Source organism: Cnephaeus nilssonii (assembly GCF_951640355.1).
Source record: "Cnephaeus nilssonii genome assembly, chromosome: 6".
Lineage (NCBI taxonomy): Eukaryota > Metazoa > Chordata > Mammalia > Chiroptera > Vespertilionidae > Cnephaeus > Cnephaeus nilssonii.
Genome location: NC_137077.1, coordinates 22,965,665 through 22,987,885, shown reverse-complemented (window position 1 = coordinate 22,987,885; position 22,221 = coordinate 22,965,665). Strand labels below are relative to the sequence as shown.

Genomic DNA, 22,221 nt, shown 5'->3' with positions numbered 1-22,221 from the left:
GGGGGGGTAAAGGGAAATAAGGACACATATGTAATATCTTAATCAATAAAGAAAATAAAATATAAAATTTAATTTTTCATATTTTCCAAGTCATTAAAATATTGCTCTATTATAAAAAAATGCGTATGTGTGCATATTTATAAAAACACAGGAAAGATGATTAGATTTCCATATTATCTTTTTTCAAGCATGCAATCTAATTTTACAAAATGGTATAAGAAATTCTTCAGGATTATGAAGCCATGAGTATCTCACATACATACTCTATTTTATCATCTTGAAAGTGAATAATTTATTATCTATATTGATGCATTTTTAAGGACTGACAACTCATCACAAGAAATAATTGTTTTTCTTTATTGTGTTTAGTACTACAGGATATTCTACTCTACATCACAAATTGAGGATGGATGCTTGGTATAGATATTATTCCATCATGAATTCTTATTTTATGGTTAAGGGATAGTAATAAGAATTGTTAGGAAAAAGATACATGTAATGAAATTAAAGAGTAACAAACATTGTGTACATACATGTATAATAAATAGTACTAATGTTTATTAGACTTAATACAATAGGTGAAAGCTTAGAAAATAAACAAGTTCTACAAAGGGATAAAGAAGAAAGCAAAATGATCATGAGGTGTTAATGCAGCTATGGTTCCCTATGCAGTTAGGAAAGGCATTTCTCACTGTGTTTGAATTTAGAAGACCAAAAAAGTGATGTCAGTTTATTTAGTTTAACCCTAAACCATGTTTGGGCCTCTGAATTTCCAATCATCTGCTCCACCTTGCTACCTAAACATTTCTTTTATAAAGTTTAGACAAAAATAACACTAATAAAAGTAAAAAAAGGCTTTCTTTAAGAGCTTGGTCTTATGTATTTTATTCAGATTCCCCGTAGAAGATGATTTGTAGAAGAAGAATACAAAGGATTGTTTCTAGTATGAATCTAAGGGCATGGTAATACAGAGGCCATATAAGGGAGTGGGGTACCCCTTGGGAGCCAAGATCAATTACCCCAGCCAGCACAGTAGCTCTCTTCTTTCCTGTTGATTGAGAGGCCCATGGAGTACAAAATGGCTAGATGGCAGTCTTATTTCCAGTTTCATATATTCATTGTTGTATCTCCTGGAAGAACAGTTCCTCACTTTATACAATGACTTCCAGGCCAGAACATGAGGTCAAGGAAGAGGAAACAGAAATTTTGCTGCTGCGTTAGTAGGGGCAATAGTGAGTGGTAACCCTCGCATTCCCATCTCCTGATTCCTGCACTTGTGAATTCTGGTTCCTGGAGAGACAGCACCATTTATTGCATGCTGATTCCAAGCATATGTAACCTGGAGAACCTTGCACCAACTCCGCAAGATATTGCCACTTAATTGGTACTATTACTGAGTCTTCAAAAAGCCATTATACCATTCTGTTAAGATAGCTGCTTCAGGATGGTGGGGAACATGTTGAAGATGAGTAATTTCATGAGCGTGGCCCCTTTGCCACATCTTTCCTGCTGTGAAGTTGGGTCCTTGATCAGAAGCAGTGTTGTATACAGTACCTTGATGGTGGATAAGGCTTTGGGTAAATGCAAGCATGGTAGTTTTGGCAGAAGCATTGCATTCAGGGAAAGCAAATCCATATCCAGAGCAGGCATCTTTTCCAGTAAGAACCATACATCTCCTCCATTGTGAAAGTAGTCCACCCGGTAACTGGGTGATCACCCTGAGAATGGTGCCATATTTGAGACTCAGTGTTGGTGTCTGCTATTGGCACATTGGGCATTCAGCAGTGACCACTTTGTTCCTACTGCTGTGGTTATGTTGTACATGAGCCCATTGGGTGATACCAGGGGTGGCTGAGAAAAGACAGTTATCCTCAGACCACGTTATCTTATCTACTTGTTTATTAAAATTTGTGTCGAAGCCACCTTTTGGGAACATTCATATCAAATACCTTCACAATTTTTGCCCATTCAGAGAAGTCTGTCCACGTACCTCTTTCTCAAATTGCCTTATCACTAATTTCCCAATCATGTTCCTTCCAAGCTGCTGAACATCTTGCCAAACCATTGGCCACAGTCTGTGCGTTAGTATGTAATCACAGCTCTACCCCTTTCTCCTCCAAAGCAAAGTGAACACCCAGGTACAATGGTCAGAATTCTGTCACTAGGAGCATTTCCCTTCACCACTGTCATTTTGAAGATGTCCCAGAAAGGGACTGCAGTGCTGCAGCTGTCCACTTAGGGATGGCATCTCCATGTTGTACAGAATCATCTGTAAACCAGGCCCAAGACTCCTCTTTCTCTGTCAACTGATTGTAGGAACTCTCCATGAGGCCAGCGGTGCAGGCTGGAAAAGAAAGGACAGTGTAGCAGGAGAGGGGACCATGGGCATTTGGGCCACTTCTTCATGTAACTTACTGGTGCCATGAGGGCCTGCTTGGGCATGATCTTTTATATTCCACTTCCATTCGCTGATGTGTATGTACAACTTCATGACTCCATTGGTTGGAAAACACGCAAGTCATAAAGAGCAGGGCAGGTCACATGGTAACTTGGTGGCCGATGCCATGTGTTTTATCTCTATGAAGGTCCAGTAGCAGGCTCAGAGCTGTCTCTAGCTCCAGAGGATGGCAAGACTGCTCCAACGTCCCAAGGACCTGCACTGTGATTCACCCATAGAGTCCTGTCAAAGGCTGAAAACAGCATCCCTATCTGTCACTGACACTTCACATAAGAGAGTATAGAATCTATTTTATTAATATACTAGAGGCCCAGTGCATGAAATTCGTGCACTCAGAGGGGTCTCTCAGCCCAGCCTGTGCCCTCTAGCAGTCCGGGAGCCCTCTGGGGATGTCCGACTGATGGCTTAGGCCCACTACTGCTGCTGCGCTTGCCAACTGTGAGCCCAGCTTCTGGATGAGTGGCATTCCTCCTGTGGGAGCACACTGATCAAGGAGGCAGCTCCTGTGTTGAGCGTTTGCCCCCTGGGGGTCAGTGAGAGTCATAGCAACTAACAATTCCACAGTTTGGTCAATTTGCATATTAGCCTTTTATTATATAGGATTCCAGAGGTAGGCAAGATTTAATACACAAAAGTAGGCTAAAGATTTTGTTATGGAATACAGATGGAGAGCTGGCTGCTTTGATTGTATCACTTCAGTTTCAGCACAGAATAAATACAGATAGCAAAAATTCATTAGTAAAAAAAAAAATTCACTAGGTAGATCTGAAAGCACCACAATCCTTTTCAGAAGAAGCATATTCTTACACAGACAAATCAACAAACTTACAACTAGCAAGTCAAATTCTGAGGCATTTCTCACCAGACAGAGAAGAGTTTTTTCTTTACCAAATAGAGCAAAATCAACTTCTCTGTTATTGCCACTGTTGATTTGCTATTGCTCTGTAACAGATTACCACAAATGTAGTGGCTAAACCCTATAAATACACATATATTATTTCTGTGGGTTTTTTTGGGTTCAGGAATCTCTGTAAGTCTTAGCTGTGTTCTCTGCTTCAGGATATTACAAAGCTGTGGGGGTTTCAATTATACTGAACTAGAGGCCCGGTGCACAAAAATTGTGCATGGTGTGTGTGTGTGTGTGTGTGTGTGTGTGGGGAAGTGTCCCGCAGCCCAGTCTGCACCCTGTCCAATCTGGGACTCCTGAATGGATGTCCGACTGCCCGTTTAGGCCCAATTCCTAAATGGGCAGTTGGACATCCTTTTCACAATCAGGACTGCTGACTCCCAGCCACTCGCCTGCCTGCCTGCCTGATTGCCCCAAACCACTTTTGTCTGCCAGCCTGATCATCCCCTAACTACTCCCTTGCCAGGCTCTGTCAGGTCCAGCCTGACGATTGAACCGGGCTGAGGTAGGGAGGTGGGAATTGAGAAATAGAAAGAATAAGAGAAATAAAAGCAAGAGAAACAACAGCGGGGTCAGGAGGTCCAGAACTCTCGAGAAGCTCTGGCAACTTTTACTAGTAATACAGTGCTTTTTATACATAAGACACTAAGCAGGGAATCACTCACAAGGAAAACATTCTTTGTTTCTCTAAAATCACTACTGGAGGGATAAGTTGAAGGACAGGTCTCTTGTTAAAATAATTCTCACTAGTTGGATACATATTTCTTGGTAAGCCATGAAAGTAGCTCTTATCCTACTGATAGCAGTCATATAAACAAACCCTGGGGAAGCTCTGTAGGCAGGGGCTGCTCTCGTTATACTGATTAAATTGCCATCCAAACAGGCCTGGAAAATCTGTGGGGGTAGGGTGCCAGCCTTGCTAGCCCCTACAGGTGCAAGGACCGTGTCAGCTTACAGCCCGTTCCCCACAGATCCCCCTTCTCTGTATTTTAAGCGAAGTTCCTGCAGTCCTATTTGCAGGGACCGGATGCTGGATCCAATGGTTCGGAAGCAGACTGAAATTAAACAGAGAATAACGAGAGCAAGGATAACAATAATTGACAGAGACCAGATAAATGATTGTAATCTATGAAAAGACATAAGGCTTAGAATTTTATCAAATATATTCTGTGCCACTTCGCTAGGAGGCAACAGAGTAGAACCTGCATCATTAATAGCTTGAATCTCTCTATGTAATCTACTGATATCTGTTTTTTAGGCTACTAATAATAAAAGTAAAATTTAAATATCAATAACAAAGCTCTAATATTAAAACAATGCCAATGCAAAATTAAATTATATACATGTTATCATTTTTAAAACTTGAATGTTAAGAGCAAAACTATGGCTATTAAATAATAATAAAATAATAAGAGAGAAATCAAAACTATGGACATATTAATATTTTTAGCTACTAAATGAAAGAAAGTCTCTTTTGCTGCTGGTGTTCCTGGTGTATATTTACTTAGAGTCTTTTGTTTGCCTGCTTAAAACTTTGTAGAAGACTGGCAGCTAATAGATGCTAGCATGAGCAGGAACATGGTTGAAGAAGTAGCTTCAACTTCTTGCTTTTCCATAATCTGCTGCACTTCAGTTGTTAACTTCTTCAGATGACTCTATGTTGGCACCTCAGTCCCTTGCGTAGCTTTCAGTTTTTCTTCTTCCTCTGCTTTGCTGTTATTAGGGTAGTACTTAGTCCTTTTGAGTGAAGGGACACAGGAGCTTGTCTGAGTCCATTTCGGTGACACACGTAACTCTCTGGCACCCGAATTGGCTGCATAGCTCCTTCTGGAAAGATATAAAACACAACCTCTTCCCCTTTTTTGTTTTTTAGTAAATGATTGTAAGAGTATGAATGGTTCTTTCTATAATTGAGTGACATTCTTCTGCTAGATATGATTAGGCTTAAGTCCTTGGGGATTTATCCCTAAAGTTGGTATATGAAGGTGGATAATATACTGAGAACATTGCTTCTAATAAAATATGGAAATTGTCGTTCTCAAATAATATTTTAAAGACTGAAAATTGAATGAAAAATTCCTTTGAATTATTGTGCCTTATAGTAGCTGTTTTAATAATTTTTGCTATACTTACTATATAAGTATTATTACTATAGGTTGATGGGCTTTATAGTAAAATCTGTTAAGGTATAAATAAGAGCTTGTATTTCTACTGAAATATAAGGGGTTTGAAGGACCTTTGTTTTTTGCTCTGTGTTTTCTGCTGTAGTTTGAAGGTTGAGCCTATAGGCGACTAGTTAGCTAAGTATTTTTATAGTAAAGCTGACTACTAATTTACTTTTAAATTTAATATTTTAATAATAATTTTAGTTTACCCTGTAAATATTAATGGAAAGGATTATTTGTATCCCTGAGAAAGCCCTGAGCATTCCTGGTGTTAGGCTGGATTTAGATATAGGGCAGCTGCTGTTAGCCATGTCTCTGTTATCTGGGTCCCGATCTGAGCTAGGCCAAGTCTCTGTCTGTTACCTGGGTCCCAATCTGGGCTGGGCGTGGGAAGCACGAAGCAGCCATGGGGCAGGAGACCTCCCTCAGAAGGGGCTAGAGTTCAGGCCCCTGTAATGGTGGGGGGGTGAGGTTCTGTGCCCCACCTCTGTTGACCCCCAAGTTCTCTCCTGATGGCCCCTCTGCGACTGTGCCTGTCTTAGGTTGTTCCTCCCTTGAGGAATCTTACCCGTCTTTGACTAACCAGCCATCCTCCGGGGCCAAGCAGGGTGATGTGAGGTTCAGTTCTGTCTCCTTGGTAGCTTATGCCCCTGTGGCCTCCACGCCTAGCACCTGCCTTGGGATCCCCTCGCCTGCTGGCGGGGCCCCGGCATTGATCATATATCTTGGGGAACCCAGGTTTCTTCTCTAGAGAGGGCCGAGCTCACGCCATTGGGAAAGAGACAGATCTATGGTACTAGCCACTATGAGGCTTCAACCTCAGTGTGAATAGAGAGCTCAGGCAACAGCTGCGGGCAGTTACATTGTGAGAAGAGGGTCCCTCTTGGTAAAAAGAGCAAGAAGGGCCAATATAGAATGCTCAGGTGCCTTCTCAGCGGGCCCTCCACATAGTGGAAGGGATTAAATCCTTTTATGTCCTTTTAAATTGCTGCTAAATATTCAAAGAATTAGTTTGTAAGTTTGGGATAAATGTAAAATATGCTGTTGTAAAATATCAAAAATTACAATGACATTATAGAATTATATTATGTAAGGATATTTTTTGCTCTAGGTATGGCAATTTAATTTTAAACTGGCTGTTAATTTCTTTTTGTATAGACAAGGCCTTAGTAACTTTCTTAGAATACTTAATTAAATTGCTTATAAAGATATTGGCTTTTCTTTAAGCTAAAAACCTTGATTATAATTTAATAAGCTAATATTTTTAAGTAATTAAAGTAGGTATCTTTATTTAAAATAAAGTAAATTACGTCTAATTTTATAAACTGTAAATGTTGCCCCGCCTCTAGCTTAATGTAAGAGGCTACATAAAGTTAGGTAGTAAATGGTGGCTTCTGATCTGTTCCTAGATTTTACTTGTATTTAATTATTTAAACATTAGTTTCTTATGTAACTTAATTTATATGAGATCTTGATTATATTTTAAAAGGCTAATTTATAAAGTAACTTAAGTAGGTATCTTTAATTAAAAAAGTAAAGAAACTTATTTAGTAAAACTTATAGGTTTGATATTTTATTGGTCTGATCTAAAAGTATGGCTTTTGTCTTTTTAGAAATTCTACTGCTGTTGAAAAGTTTGGCTATATTTAAGCAATATATTGTTTTGCCCTTCTTATAGGCAAAAACCTTTGTAACATTTAATATATATGTATAAGTAAAAAATCTTAATTTTTATTTGATAAAGCTTTCCATGTGATTTCAAGTATCAATTGGTTTAATTAAAAAATATATTTCTTTTAAGAGAGAACAGACTTTTGAACATATCGGGGCCCTATGAGATGCTCAAAAGTCACTCTCAGTCTTGAAATAACTTGGAAAGATTAAACATATATATATGTATATATTTATATATATGCTTTAAAAATTATATACCTAAATTATCTTAAAGAATATCAATTATATTTAAACTGGATTATAGAATTAATCCTCTTTTAAAATCAGACCAATAACTAATATATTTGAATTCTTAATTATTACAGAAAACATTACATTTTATTTTCTCAAAAACATATTTTTATATATTAGGTAATATAATTACTATATTTATAATTTCTCCTAATTTAATCTGTACTTTGAACTTTTAGAGCTTGTAAATTAAATATTTTTAGTAGTTCTTAGATTGATGATACTTTTATATTTCTAAGAGAAATACAAGATATAATCAATTAATGGCTTTAATTCTGTCCTCTAGATTTTTCTTATGAGGCAAATTTAAACTTTACTTTTTATTTGCCAGTAGCTCTGCTGGGGGAAGGGCATCTACCCCTTCCTCTATTAACAAAGGGCATAGCCAGTTATCTGGGCTACTTAGATCTTTATAATCAATATATTATTTATATTTTAACAATTTCTGAGATTCAAATCCAATTCTAATTATTTTAAAGTATTTACTTTGGATAAATTCTATGACAGAGATAAATTTACTTATATTCTTGAAGGCTTTAACACACTTTATTAGTATTTTAAAAACAGCTCTTTATTATGGAAATGCGAATCTTGTTGCTGGAATTAGCCTGAATTTCTTTTAAGAAGACTTTTTCGCCATTTCTCTTAGGAAAAATAATCAGTTCTGGGTTTTTAATTTTCTATAGCTTTTGCAGAGAGATTCCAGCCGAAGACAATCTAAATGTCTGAAATCAGATTATGCGCGCATTCTGTCTTACAGCTAAGTTCTCTCCCCACTAGCATAGAAATTCCAGATACATTTCTAAATTTTTAAGGCTTTTTCATGGCGAGAAAGGAAACTTTAAATTTGTATACTGGGAGAGTGGGCATCCATATTGGATCGTCACGTGTCTCTTCCTTCCCCCATATCCTGCTTACTTCAGGGGAAATATTAATAACGGATCTGGCCAAATTTCTGTTTATGCTTAAAAGAAAGACAGATCTCAAATTTTTTCTTTCTTTTATGCTTTCTGAAGTAATAACTTATACCTAATTTAGCCAAGATTCGCATTTCCCTTTAAGTTCTTTTATAATTCTTAAATGTAACTTTAAGTAATCTTATTGTAAGTAATCTTATTGCGGGAGAGCAGATAGCCCTGCCCTCTCCTGACACTCCTGGTGTAATCCTTTTATAGTTAAACTGCTTCTACCTAGTAAAAGGCTAAAAACGTCCCTTCAGGAGTAGGTCTATATACCCCTGTAGGGATGGCTTGTGGTCCCAATTCTGGAGTTAATACATATCGCTTTATGGGTCCAAGGTCCAACCCGGCACTTCCGGGGGTTGCTCGGAATAACTCCTGTATCCGTTTTGCTCCTGGGGCAGGCTGGATGCTGCGCAGCCAGCTGGCCTTGAGATGGCACAGGGACAGGAGGGTAAACAGATAGTGCCCCCATTATTTGCTGGGGCTGAGCTGGCCCCTTTCGGGAGTTTCCCGACTGCTGCTGAGGCAAGGGATTTCCCTGGATATCTGCCTTAGATCTACACTCATTTGCCCAATGTTTTCCTTTTTTACATTTTGAGCACAGTCCAGGTTGTTTGGGACCTCTGCCATTTCCTTTGTTAACCCCTTTATTAGAGGGACACTGTTTTGCCATGTGTCCTGTTCCTCCACAAGTGAAACACTTGTGTGTTTGACTTTTCCCTGTGCTGAACTGTTGCTGAAGAATTCCTTCAATGGTGGTTCCCTTTAATGCAGCTGCAATAGCGACTCCTTGTATATACGAGGGACTAATATCTGTACAAATGCGGATATAATCTGAGAGAGTCCCCTTTCTTTGATAGGGCCGCAATGCAGCTTGACAGGCAGTGTTAGCATTTTCATACGCCAACTGTTTGACTATTAACATGCCAGCCTCTCCATCCACCACTACTCGGCCAACAGCCTGTAACAGCCGAGAGACAAAATCCTGATACTTTTCATCTGGCCCTTGAATAATCTTTGAGAGCTCCTCTGTTTTCTGACCAGAGGTGGGAAGCTTTTTCCAGGCTTTGATCCCAGCCCCATTAATTTGCCCATAAGCTTCCAGGGGGTATTGAATTTGATTATGGGTATCAGCATAGGCTCCTTCTCCTACCAGCATTTCATAAGAAATATTAACTTGTGCAGCTCGATTACGAGCAGCTTGCTCCTTAGCCTTTTCATCATATTCTGATTTCCACAAGAGATAATCTCCTCCTGATAAACAGGCTTTGGCAATAGCTCTCCAATCATTAGGTGGGAGAGCCTCTGAGGCTATAGTTTCCAAGATGGTTAAAGTATAAGGAGAAGTAGGCCTATACTGAGCACAGGCTGTTTTTAACTCCTTCAGGGTTTTAAAAGGAAGTGGGTCATAAGTACGCTCACGCTGTCCCGTGTTAGGGTTCACCCGTTCCATAACGGGGAAGGCGTGAATGCCTAAGTCCTCACCAGCCTTCCGTGCCTCCTGCAAAGCCATCTGGAGAGGGGAGAGTGGAACTGGCGCTGCACAGGGCAGCGGAGAGCGGCGGGAACGGCCCCCGCGGCTTCTCTTTTTCTTGCCAAGACGCTTTAATCCTTCTAAAAATTGTTCTAATATATCTTCCATATCACTACCCTCTTCAGTTCTAGCAGAAAAATAATCTTCCTCCTCTTTTGCCTGAACAACACCTGTATCATCATCTTTTTTAGACCCCTTTTTTTGTGCCAGTACACTGCTTCTCTTTCTTTCCTGGCTTAAGAGATGGTTGATTATGTTCATGCCTGGGATCTAAACAATCCCGTATCAGATTCCATAAGGAAAATGCATCCTGAATGAATTTAAAAAAATTTTTTACTTGCTTGTCATTAACTTTAGTTCCTTTACTGTTGAGCATAGACTTTAACATTTGCCCATAAAGGGCATTGTCTCTAGATTCTAACTGCCCCATTTTACTCCCGATTATCAAAAAGATGCTCCTCCCTTACCTTTACGAGTGCACTCTTTATCCGGAGGAGTTCCTCACCTTCTGTGTCCCAAGTCCTCAGTGACCTGTTCAGGCGCCAATTGTCAGGTCCAGCCTGACGATTGAACCGGGCTGAGGTAGGGAGGTGGGAATTGAGAAATAGAAAGAATAAGAGAAATAAAAGCAAGAGAAACAACAGCGGGGTCAGGAGGTCCAGAACTCTCGAGAAGCTCTGGCAACTTTTATTAGTAATACAGTGCTTTTTATACATAAGACACTAAGCAGGGAATCACTCACAAGGAAAACATTCTTTGTTTCTCTAAAATCACTACTGGAGGGATAAGTTGAAGGACAGGTCTCTTGTTAAAATAATTCTCACTAGTTGGATACATATTTCTTGGTAAGCCATGAAAGTAGCTCTTATCCTACTGATAGCAGTCATATAAACAAACCCTGGGGAAGCTCTGTAGGCAGGGGCTGCTCTCGTTATACTGATTAAATTGCCATCCAAACAGGCCTGGGAAATCTGTGGGGGTAGGGTGCCAGCCTTGCTAGCCCCTACAGGTGCAAGGACCGTGTCAGCTTACAGCCCGTTCCCCACAAGGCTCATGTATGCCTAACTGCTCCCTGCTGGCACTATTGCCCCTAACTGCCCACCCCTGCTGACCCGGTCACCCCTAACTTCCCTCCCTTGCCAGCCTATTCCCCCCTAACTTCCCTCCCCTGCAGGCCTGGTCCCCCCCAACTGCCCACCCCTACAGGCCCAGTCCCCCTTCAACTGCCCTCCTCTGCTTGCCCAGTCACCCCAACTGCCCACCTCTGTAGGCTTGGTCCCTCCCAACTCCCCCCCCCCTGCTGGCCTGATTGCCCACAACTGCCTTCCCCTGCAGGCTTGGTCCCTCCCAACTGCCCTCCCCTGCGGCCATCTTGTGGCAGCCATCTTGTGTCCACATTTGTGTGGCCATCTTGAATGTTGGAGTGGCGGTCAATTTGCATATTACCACTTTATTAGATAAGATTCTTACCTGCATGCTTGACTAGAGAAGAGCCTACTTTCAAGCTCACGCAAATTGTTGGCAGAGTTCATTTTCTTGCAGCTCTCTGCATAGTTACTTTGTAATGTGACTGTTTACATCTTCAAGGCTAATAAGAATCTCTCTTACTCAGGGGAGACCCAGTATTCTCAAAAACTTTACCCGATTGCATCAGGCACATGAAGGATAATCTCTCTTTTGATGAACTCAAAACCAGTTGATTTGGGATCTTAATTATATGTCCTTTATGCTTGCCATATTCTGAAGGCTAGGAGTAAGTCATAGGTCTTGCCCACACTGAAATTATATGTGGTATGAACATATGGGAACAGTAATCATGGAGGCCCCTGGAGGTTCTGTACACCACAGCAAGCACAAATGAGGAATAATATATTGGTAGTGCACAAAATGAAACAAGCACCAACTTGGTCATGTACATGTTTGTGGAAAGACTCCTCTGTAAGAGAAACAGTGCTATTGGTGGGTCTCACCAGTGGTTTTACATCTCCAGAGCATTGAGGGCTGGGCTGACTTTTGGGAGTGTTGAAATTGCATTACGTAACTCTAAATTAATATATATTAATAATATATATATTATTCCAAGGCAAAGGTTTAATTTTCTTGATGGTTTCATTTTTCAGGAAATCTAATTCATTATGCTTGTTGTTTAGTGTATGGGTGTTGTGTCCTAGGTAAGAAACTTTGTCTATCCCCAGGTTACAAAAATATTATATATATTCTAGAAGCTTCATTATATTATCCATATATATAAAGAGCCAGGGGTCATCACAACCAAAACAACTGAATGGACGAGCGAACAGGCTGAGTGGGATGACCAGGCCAACAGAGGGGGGCAGTTGGGGGCAACCAGGATGGCAGGGGGGCCATAAGGGGCGACCAGGCTGGTGGGGGGGGCAGTTGGAGGTGACCAGGCCTGCGGGGGGGGGGGGCAGTTAGGGGAAGGCAGGCAGGCAGGTGAACAGTTAGTAGCCAGCGGTCCCAGATTGTGAGAGGGTTGTCCGAGAGTCGACATCCCCCGAGGGGTCCTGGATTGGAGAGGGTGCAGCCTGGGCTGAGGCCACCCTCCTCTGTGCACAGATTTCATGCACCAGGCCTCTAGTCTATATGTATGAAAGCCTAATATGCTGACCACTCGAGCAGTTGCAATGACATGCGCTGACCACCAGAGGGCAGATGCTTCAACCTGTAGGTTAGCTTGCTGCTGTGGTCTGGCTGATCGGGACTGGGCAACACAGGGCCAGACACTCCCTGGAGTCCTCCCTCAGTCCCTCCCCGGCTGGCCAGGTGGAGGGACCCACCCATGCACAAATTCATGCACTGGGCCTCTAGTCTTTTATATTTAGGTCTATGATCTTCTCAAATTAATTTTATTGCATGGTGTAAAATAAGAATTGAAGTTTTTTTTTTTCCATACTGTTATTCACTTTCCCAGCAACATTTATTGAAGCATTTTATTATTTCCTATTGAATTGATTTAGTTCCTTTGTTTTTTTTAATTTAATAAATCTTTATTGTTCTTTTCCCCCCCATAGCTCCCCTCCACCAGGTTCCTACCCCACCCTCTGCCCTTCCCTCTCCACTGTTCTCATCCATACGTGTACACTTTTTGTTCATTTTCTTCCTGCACCTTCACTCCCCTTTTCCCCTGAGAATTGTCAGTCCACTCCCTTTCTATGCCCATGATTCTATTATATTCACCAGTATATATGAAAATACTGTTCATCACATTTTTAATTCCCTTGGATTTTCAATTCACTTGTTGATATATATGTATTTGTTGTTCATAATTTTTATCTTTATCTTTTTCTTCTTAAAGAATACCTTTCAGCATTTCATATAATTCTGGTTTGGTGGTGATGAACTCCTTTAGCTTTTTCTTATCTGTGAAGCTCTTTATCTGCCCTTCAATTCTGAATGATAACGTTGCTGGGTAGAGTAATCTTGGTTGTAGGTTCTTGCTATTCATCAATTTGAATATTTCTTGCCATTCCCGTCTGGCCTGTATAGTTTATGTTGAGAAATCAGCTGACAATCATATGGGTGCTCCCTTGTAGGTAACTAACTGTTTTTCTCTTGCTGCTTTTAATATTCTCTCTTTGTCTTTTGCTCTTGGCATTTTAATTATGATGTGTCTTGGTGTGGTCCTCTTTGGATTCCTTTTGTTTGGGGTTCTCTGCACTTCTTGGACTTGTAAGTCTATTTCTTTCACTAGGTGTGGGAAGTTTTCAGTCATTATTTCTTTAAATAGGTTTTCAGTATCTTGCTCTCTCTCTTCTTCTGGCACCCCTATAAGTCTGATGTTGATATGCTGGAAGTTGTCCAAGAGGCTCCTTACACTTTCTTCAACTTTTTGGATTCTTTTTTCTTTTTGCTTTCCCGATTGAGTGTTTTTTGCTTCTTTGTATTTTAAATCTTTGACTTGATTCTTGCGTTCCTCTAGTCTGCTGTTGGGTCTCTGTATGTTTTTTATTTCAGTCAGTGTATGCTTAATTTCTAGTTGGTCCTTTTTCATATCCTCGAGGGTCTTGTTAAATTTATTGGCCTTTTCCAGTAAATTTTTAAAAAACTTTATAACCGTGGTTTTCAACTCTATATTCAGTCGTTTGTTTTCCTCCATTTCTTTCGTTTGTGATCTGTTTCTTTGTCTCCGCATTTTCACTGCTTTTCTGCGTTGGTAGGGTAGCTTTGTGTGCTAGTTTTCCTATATGGCCCAGTGGGTTGGCCTTCCCAGTTACCTGAGGTTGACACTCTTGGTGCACCCCTTTGTGGACTGTGTGTATAGCCTTGTTGTAGTTAAGTCTTGATTGTTGTTGGTATCACTGGGAGGAATTGACCTCCAGGCCAATTGGCTGTGAGTATCAGCTGTGTCTAAGCCGGGAGACCTTCTGTGATGGGGACAGCCTTATAGGACCAGACTTGCAAAGTTGCAAAAGCCTCTGTGCTCAGCTTGGATGGGGCGGAGTCTCAGGGCTGAGCAGACAGTCTTGGCTTCCTGTCAGTCCTGCCCTTGCGCACGCCCCTCCAGACCTCTCCCTTCTGTGGCTCCCCTGAGTTTCCTCATGACAGTCCAGATTGCCCCCATAAGAGCGTGGGTCCCCAGGGGCTCGCCCAGAACTGGGGTTCAGTGCAGCCGGAACTGAGGTTCAGTGTAGTCAGGAGCTTCCGACTTTCTTCCGCTAGGGAAAGCCTGAGGCAACCTCCACAGTCAGTCTTATCTGTGCACATTCGCACGTGCATGCCTCAAGAACCCTGCCAGCCACAGCTCCCCCAAGTCTTTGAGTCTCCGTGTGCCTTTCTCTCTACCTGACAGTCCAGACTCCCCCTGTATTAGCCTGGGTCCACGAATTTTCGCCCGGAACTGGGGTTCAGTGCAGTCAGGGGCTTCCTTCCCCCTCCCACCAGAGAAAGCAAGCCAGGCACTCAGCTGCCCTTCCTCTCTGCGTGCGTGTCTCCATACCTCAGCACTTTGCAGCTCCTCTGATTCTCCGTGACCTTTTCTCTTTCCTTCTAGTTGTAGAATTTCCACTCAGCCAGCTTTCCTGTGGTTTTGGATGATGTCCCGTCTGTCTTTTAGTTGTAGTTTTGAAATTGTTGTGCGAGGCAGCAGTTTAGGTGCTTACCTATGCTGCCATTTTGGTTTCTCCAAGGATTTTTCTAAATTTGTATATATATATTTCTGATATTTTTAATGATATTTTTCAAGCTGAGTATTGCATATATAAAAATGGTATCTGACTTATTAAAATTGAGTTAGTAATTGCTTTACTAACTCAGCTGCCCTACTAAAATGTTATTTTATATACGATATTTTCTGTATCTTTTCTACCCAAACTTTCGTTTTTATTACCTATTTTATTGAAATATATTTGACACATCACATTGTGTAAATTTAGTCTTCTAAATAAATTTTTTATTACAATATTAGTGGCCCAGTGCACGAATTTGTGCACATTGAAATGAAATTAATTAGAAGAAATACTTTAATGTAACTATTTGCCCTTTCTCTATAATAGAAATGTCAACCAAATTCATAATCAACAATGTCAGATGGAAACTCATTCATGTGATTGGCGCCAGCAAGAGCTTTATATGTATTGCTCATGTGGGAGTCCACTTAGCCTTTTATAGATATGGAACAAACTTGCTTAATTGACCTGCTTTCTGATTTAGTTAAACTTTTTCCAGCCCAGTGAAGCACCCCAACTTCTCTTTCAAGGTAATTGTCAGGAACACAACAGTAAATATCAACATGAAGCAGATTATTATTGTAGATCACAAAGGGAGAACAAGGGTAAAATATTTAATTGCAACAGTGTTTGACTATATTATGCACAGTGAGAAAACCTGAAGTCATTTTTAGGGTCTACCATTTCTTCTTTTCAGTTGGGTCAAGTTCTAAGCTTTCTAAATCTCCGTTTACTGGCTAATGAAAAGAAAATAGGATTCCACCAAGTCTCCTATCTACCTACTCCAGGATTTCTGTGAGGATCAAATGAGATGAGGCACAGGCAAATGCTTCACAGACATTTGGTTACAGTGTAAAATGTTTCCACCTGGTTATAAAGCAAATTATGTTCCTTGGCTGAAGAAACTGCAAGGAGGCTAGTTGCTAGGGAGAGGAAGCTGGGCATTGCTATATGACATCATTACCCTGATGGACACATAGGATATTAGCTTCATATATATATATATATATATATATATATATATATATATATATAATAAAGTCACTTAAAGTGATTAATAACAGTTTTACAATTCAATGAACACCTTAGCCTGGGCCCTCTAAAGCCAGAATCAAAGATGGGGATTAAAGTGATAACATTTATTTGGGAAGGCATCTGAAGCATCAATAGGAAGCACATGTAAAAATGAAGCAAGAGAAGATATAGACTGATGTGCTGTGTTACATTACTCAGATGGCTGCCACTTTACATGTGTTGAGAGACAAAATGATGGTCAGTGATTGGCACACAAGACTTTTTTGGGAAGGTTACAAGGCGGAACCATATGCAGCATTAGTCCACGGAGGAGAAAGAGAAGAGAGAATGCACACCTTTGGCTCTCATGTCTCCTATTTCCAATTGGCCAGGTTTTAACCAAAGCAGAACTAACATCTCTGTTCATCTAGCCCCTTGGTGGCCATTTAGAAAGTCAGATCTCATGCTCCACAAGGTGGTGCTGTATTCAACTCCAAAATGGACAGATATCTGGCTCAGGCAGGGTATTGACCAAAAGATTAGGAGATGGTCTAGGGAAGCCGAGAAAGCACACACATTTGTGTCTAAACAGCTCACTCTTGTGCCACTCAGATGTACTCTTGCCCTCCAGTCATCCAGAATGTTCACTGGTTTCCTGAATGCACTACTTGTGCAGTTGTGGGCCTTGGGTATAGAGGAGCTCCACGCTTGGTTTAATGCTGTGTTCTTCCCGTTTTGTTTTTCAAACAGAAGGTAGTCCCCTGCCTATGAGGAGATGGCTTTGCACTAATTCACCAGGGGTTTACTCTCCCAGTCTTTCTTGGGACTTGTAAACAACATGCAGATTTTCTGTATCCCTACAATTGTGTCAATTTTAACCGTTTTCAGATTTTAAAATAAGAAATCTGTAAAATATCAGATATATGTGTAGGTATGTGACATAAAGTTACTAAAAAAAGAACTTTATAATTTTATCCACAAAATATTCCTAATTTAGAGTATATGTCTAAGATTTCAGATTGAAAGTGAAGAATAAATTATGGACTATTGAAAATTGCATACACTAAATTTATTATCTCAAAATAAGGCCCAATATATAAATGTTTTTGTAGAGATTCCTCCAAATCATGAAGCTGCTTTCTTTCCATTAAACTTTTTAAATCATTAGTTTCACATTCAAGAATTTTTTAATTATATTTATTAGTAGGAATATCTAATTTTCATTTAGAAATAAATTGTATTTGCCAATATGCTTTTCAAACATACCCTTCAATTTACTTTCATTTTAATGCATAAGACTACCAAATCTTGAGAAATGATTTTCTTTTAATTGCAAAAAGCTCTTTGGGAGATTGGTGTTTTGGTATATTTTATGTTATCACATACCCCTGTTTTACTGGTAAGTAGCTAAAACATTTACAGTAAATTGAGTTCAAGAAGTGGTGTAAAGGAGAGAAAATTATGGCCACATGTCCTGTGTTCAATACTGTTAAACCTTTAATATAATAGAATCTATGTTTAGAAATGAAGAAGTCTTTACTCATAGCTTACATTCACAAAGAAATATCTTCAATGTGTGGGCTTTGTGTTTGAAATTGATTTTCTTGTTTTCCTAATGTAGTTCATTAATTTATTCATTGAATAAGTATATGTTGAACATCTCTTCTATGTGACTTTTGGAGAAATTTTAATAAAGAACATAAGCTATGATGCCCTAGCCAGTTTGGCTCAGTGGATAGAGCGTTGTCCTGTGGACTGAAGGGTCCCGAGTTCGATTCTGGCCAAGGGAACATGCCTGGTTTGCAGGCTTGATCCCCTATAGGGGGCGTGCAGGAAGCAGCCAATCAATGATTCCCTCTCATCATTGATGTTTCTATCTCTCTCACTCTTTCCCTTCTTCTCTGAAATCTTTAAAAAAATTCATTACAAAACAAAACAAAACATAAGCTATGAAATAAAATTAAAAGTGGACATATGTAATAGGTAGCCACTAAAAAAGGAAGTTATACCTTTTAGTGCCAGGTAAGCTGTGTACTTCAGAACTTACTGATCCTCAAATATGCATAATACTACTGCTCATGTGAAGAATTGAAGTTCTAAGATGCTAAGTGACTTACTGCGTAGTGCAAGCACAGAGCAGAGTAAAAATCCCCAGAGCATGAGGCTCTCCCAAGACTCAGGAAATATCACCAGGAAGAGGCTTCTCATGGCAATAAGAACTAAAAGGTGTGTGGAGATAAACCTCAGAAATATTACATCATATTTTACTGAAACATATATTAAGTTGTACTTAAGAACATAAAGGAAGGTCTGAACAACTGTAGATTTATACCATGTTCTTGAGTAGATAGAATCAATTTCATAAGGTAGCCATTGTGTCCAAGCCCTTGTGCCCAATGCATTTACAATCAAAATCACAATAAAGTTTCAGGAATATTTATAAAATTGCCAAATATTTTGACAAAATATTTAATGTGTTAATATTAAATAGACTAAAGAGAGAAACTTTTATAAAAGAATTAAGTATGAGATATATGCTTGACAGATATTAATGATGGTCTAAAAAAAAAGCCTGATGAAAGAGAAGCAGTCTTAAGTCTGAAAGCCATCCATGATATACAATGAGTGGCCAGATTATTATGATCTCTGAACACATAATAATCTGGTCACTCAGTATATATCCTTCCTATATAATAAAAGGCTAATATGCAAATTATCCCCTTGATCAGGAGTTCGACCAGCAGGCAGGCCAGCCTACCGCCCATGATCCCTCCCCCTGGCCAGGCTGGCTGGACTCTACCTATGCATGAATTCATGCACTGGGACTCTAATATATATATATATGCTAGAGGCCCGGTGCACGAAATTTGTGCATGGGGGCGGGGGGAGTCCCTCAGCCCAGCTTGCACCCTCTCTAATCTGGACCCCTCAAGGGATGTCCAACTGCCCGTTTATGCCCAATCCCACCGGACATCCCTCTGACAATCCAGGACTGCTGGCTCCCAACTGCTTGCCTGCCTGTCTTCCTGATTTCCCCTATCCACTTCTGCCTGCCAGCCTGATCACCCCCTAACCACTCCCATGCCAGCCTGATTGATGTTTAACTGCTCCCCTGCCAGCCTGTTTTCCCCCAACTTCCCTCCTCTGCCGGCCTGGTCACCCCTAACTGCCCTCCTCTGCAGGGTTGATCGCCTCCAACTGCCCTCCCTTGCAGGCCTGGTCCCTCTCAACTGCCTTCCCTTGCAGGCCTGGTCCTGCCCAACTGCCCTCCCCTACTGGCCATCTTGTGGTGGCCATCTTGTGTCCACATGGGGGCAGGATCTTTTGCCACATAGGGGCAGCTATCTTGATCTTGTGTGTTGGAGTGATGGTCAATCTGCATATTACTCTTTTATTAGATAGGATAGAGGCCTGGTGTACGGGTGGGGACCAGCTGGTTTGCCCTGAAGGGTGTCCTGGATCAGGGTGGGGTTCCCTTGTGGCGTGGAGAGGCCTGGGTGAGGGGCCTGTAGTGGTTTGCAGGATGGCCATGCCCCCCGACCCAAGCAGAGGCCCTGGTATCTGGAATTTATTTACCTTCTACAATTGAAACTTTGTAGCCTGGAGCGGAGCCAAGCCTCCTGCTCAATCCGTGGTTGCAGCCATTTCTGTTTGGATTTGTTTACCTTCTATAATTGAAACTTTGTATTCTTGAGTGGAGGCCTGGGCCTGCCAGAGTGTGTGGAAAGCTTGGATTCCTCTGTTGCCGGGGAAACCCAAGCCTCCCTTCTGTAGCCATCTTGGTTGGGGTTAATTTGCATACTCACCATGATTGGCTGGTGGGTGTGGCTTCTGTAGCGGAGTGATGGTTAATTTGCATATTATCTTTTATTAGAGAGTATATATATATATATATATATATATATATATATATATATATATACTGAGTGGCCATATTATTATGCGTTCAGAGATCATAATAATCTCGACACTCAGTGTATATGTTTCATTTTGGAAATTAAAGGACAATGATTTGTATCTTACAGCTCATCAGACTTTTTCAGGAGAACAAATGAAATGTATAGGTGGTGTGTGTATATTTATAAGCTTGTAAATAATGATGCTATTTATGAATATTAGTTAACTGCATCCAATTTTAGTATTAGCCTTCTTAATGGTTCTAGGGAAACTGGAACGTTTTTGAAAGGAAACACTTAGTAAATAAATAGATACGTTCCTGTAAGTCTTTCTGTGTGGATCCAATGTTTTTGTTAAAATAAGTCGTCAGCAATAATGAGCCATTATGGTCATCACTAGAAGATGAAGATCCAATGATCAATTTAGACATTGACTGAATATCTTAGGTATTTGATTGTAAAATTTTACTAGCTTACATCTTAACTTGATTAATTCAAATGATGTAAAGGTGAGAAAGGCAAAACATTGCCAAATGATGAAGGGAAATTTGTCTCTATTTGCGTGTTAACAAATGAGAATTCAGCTCTCATTTCAACATCAGCTATGAAATCTTCCAGCCTATAGCAAGTTCCTCACTGTGGGAACAAGAATTCATTTAAATCACTGCAACAATGTCTTTAGTGAAGCAAGCTTTAAACCCAGACCTTAGCATACCTTGGTGTTTTTCTGCTTGACATTGATCTCAGAATTTAAAAGAAAATTAGAACTTCACTGAACATTTACCAACCAGATACAGATAGAACTTTGGGTTATAAAGGAATCATGAGCAGTAATATTACGTTTGGTACTATCTTTTCTAGGCTTGACTTTTTCCCCCAAGACATGATAAGTTTGCTACAAAAATTATTTTCCATGCTAATGATGACAGAATTTGTTCTAGGAAATTTTGCCAATGGCTTCATAGCGCTGGTGAACTGCATTGACTGGGTCAAGAAACACAAGGTCTCCTGCACCGATCGAATTCTCACTGCTCTGGCGGTCTCCAGAATTGGTTTGCTCTGGACAATAGTATTCAATTGGTATGGAACTGTGTTTAATCTACCTTTCTATAGTTCAGATGTAAGACTTATTGTTTATTTTGCCTCGATAGTAAACCATCATTTTTGTCTCTGGCTTGCTGCGAGCCTCAGCATACTTTATTTGCTCAAGATAGCCAATTTCTCCTGTCTTTTATTTCTTCACCTAAAATGGAGAGCTGAAAGAGTGGTTATCATGATACTGTGGGGGAGTTTGTTCATTTTGCTTTGTCATCTTACAGCGCTAAGCATAGTTGCAAAAATGGAAATGAATGATTATGAAGGAAACATCACTTCGGAGACGAAATTGAGGGACATTATGCACGTTTCAAGTATGACCGTGTTCACGCTTGCAAACTTCATACCCTTTACTATGTCTCTGACAGCTGTTCTGCTGTTAATCTTTTCCTTGTGGAAACATCTGAAGAAGATGCAGCTCAGTGGCAAAGGATCCCAAGATCCCAGCACCAAGGTCCACATAAAAGCCATGCAAACTGTGATCTCCTTTCTCTTGCTGTTTGTCATTGATTTCCTCGCTCAAATCTTCGCAATTTGGAGTTATACAGCTATGCAGAATATTTCATTTCTCATGCTTTGTGAGGTTTTTGGAACCCTGCAGCCTTCAGCCCACTCATTGATCCTGATTTGGGAAAACAAAAAGTTAAGACAGGCCTTTCTGTCATTTCTGTGGCAGCTAAGGTGCTGGCTGAGGAAAGGGAAATAAGGGGGGCACCTTGTGCCTTCTGGCCGAAAACAAAGCGATGGAGTCTATAATGTTTTGTACTTCCTATTACATTTCCTAATGTGTATAGAATTGGGTAAGGTATATCTAGAAAAACTTTTACCGAAACTTATCACAAAAGTGCATATGTGATATTTATCTTTCTCTGACTGACTTATTTAGCTTAGCATAGTGCTCTCCAGGTCCATCCATGCTGTTGCAAGTGGTAGGAGTTCCTTCCTTTTTACAGAAGCATGGTATTCCATTGTGTAGATGTACCACAGTTTTTTAATCCTCTCATCTGCTGATGGGCACCTAGGCTGTTTCCAAATCTTA

At 40.3% G+C, this 22,221-nt stretch overlaps 1 protein-coding gene across 1 annotated transcript; it reads left to right on the top strand.

Moving 5' to 3' along the window:
* Positions 1-20,857: 20,857 nt before the first annotated feature.
* Positions 20,858-21,888, top strand: LOC307100857 (taste receptor type 2 member 50-like; the record flags this gene model as incomplete). Its single annotated transcript, XM_079773489.1, has 1 exon — positions 20,858-21,888. The coding sequence occupies exon 1, from the start codon at positions 20,911-20,913 to the stop codon at positions 21,886-21,888; it is 978 nt and encodes a 325-aa protein (XP_079629615.1). The 5' UTR covers positions 20,858-20,910.
* Between the last annotated feature and the right edge of the window lie 333 nt (positions 21,889-22,221).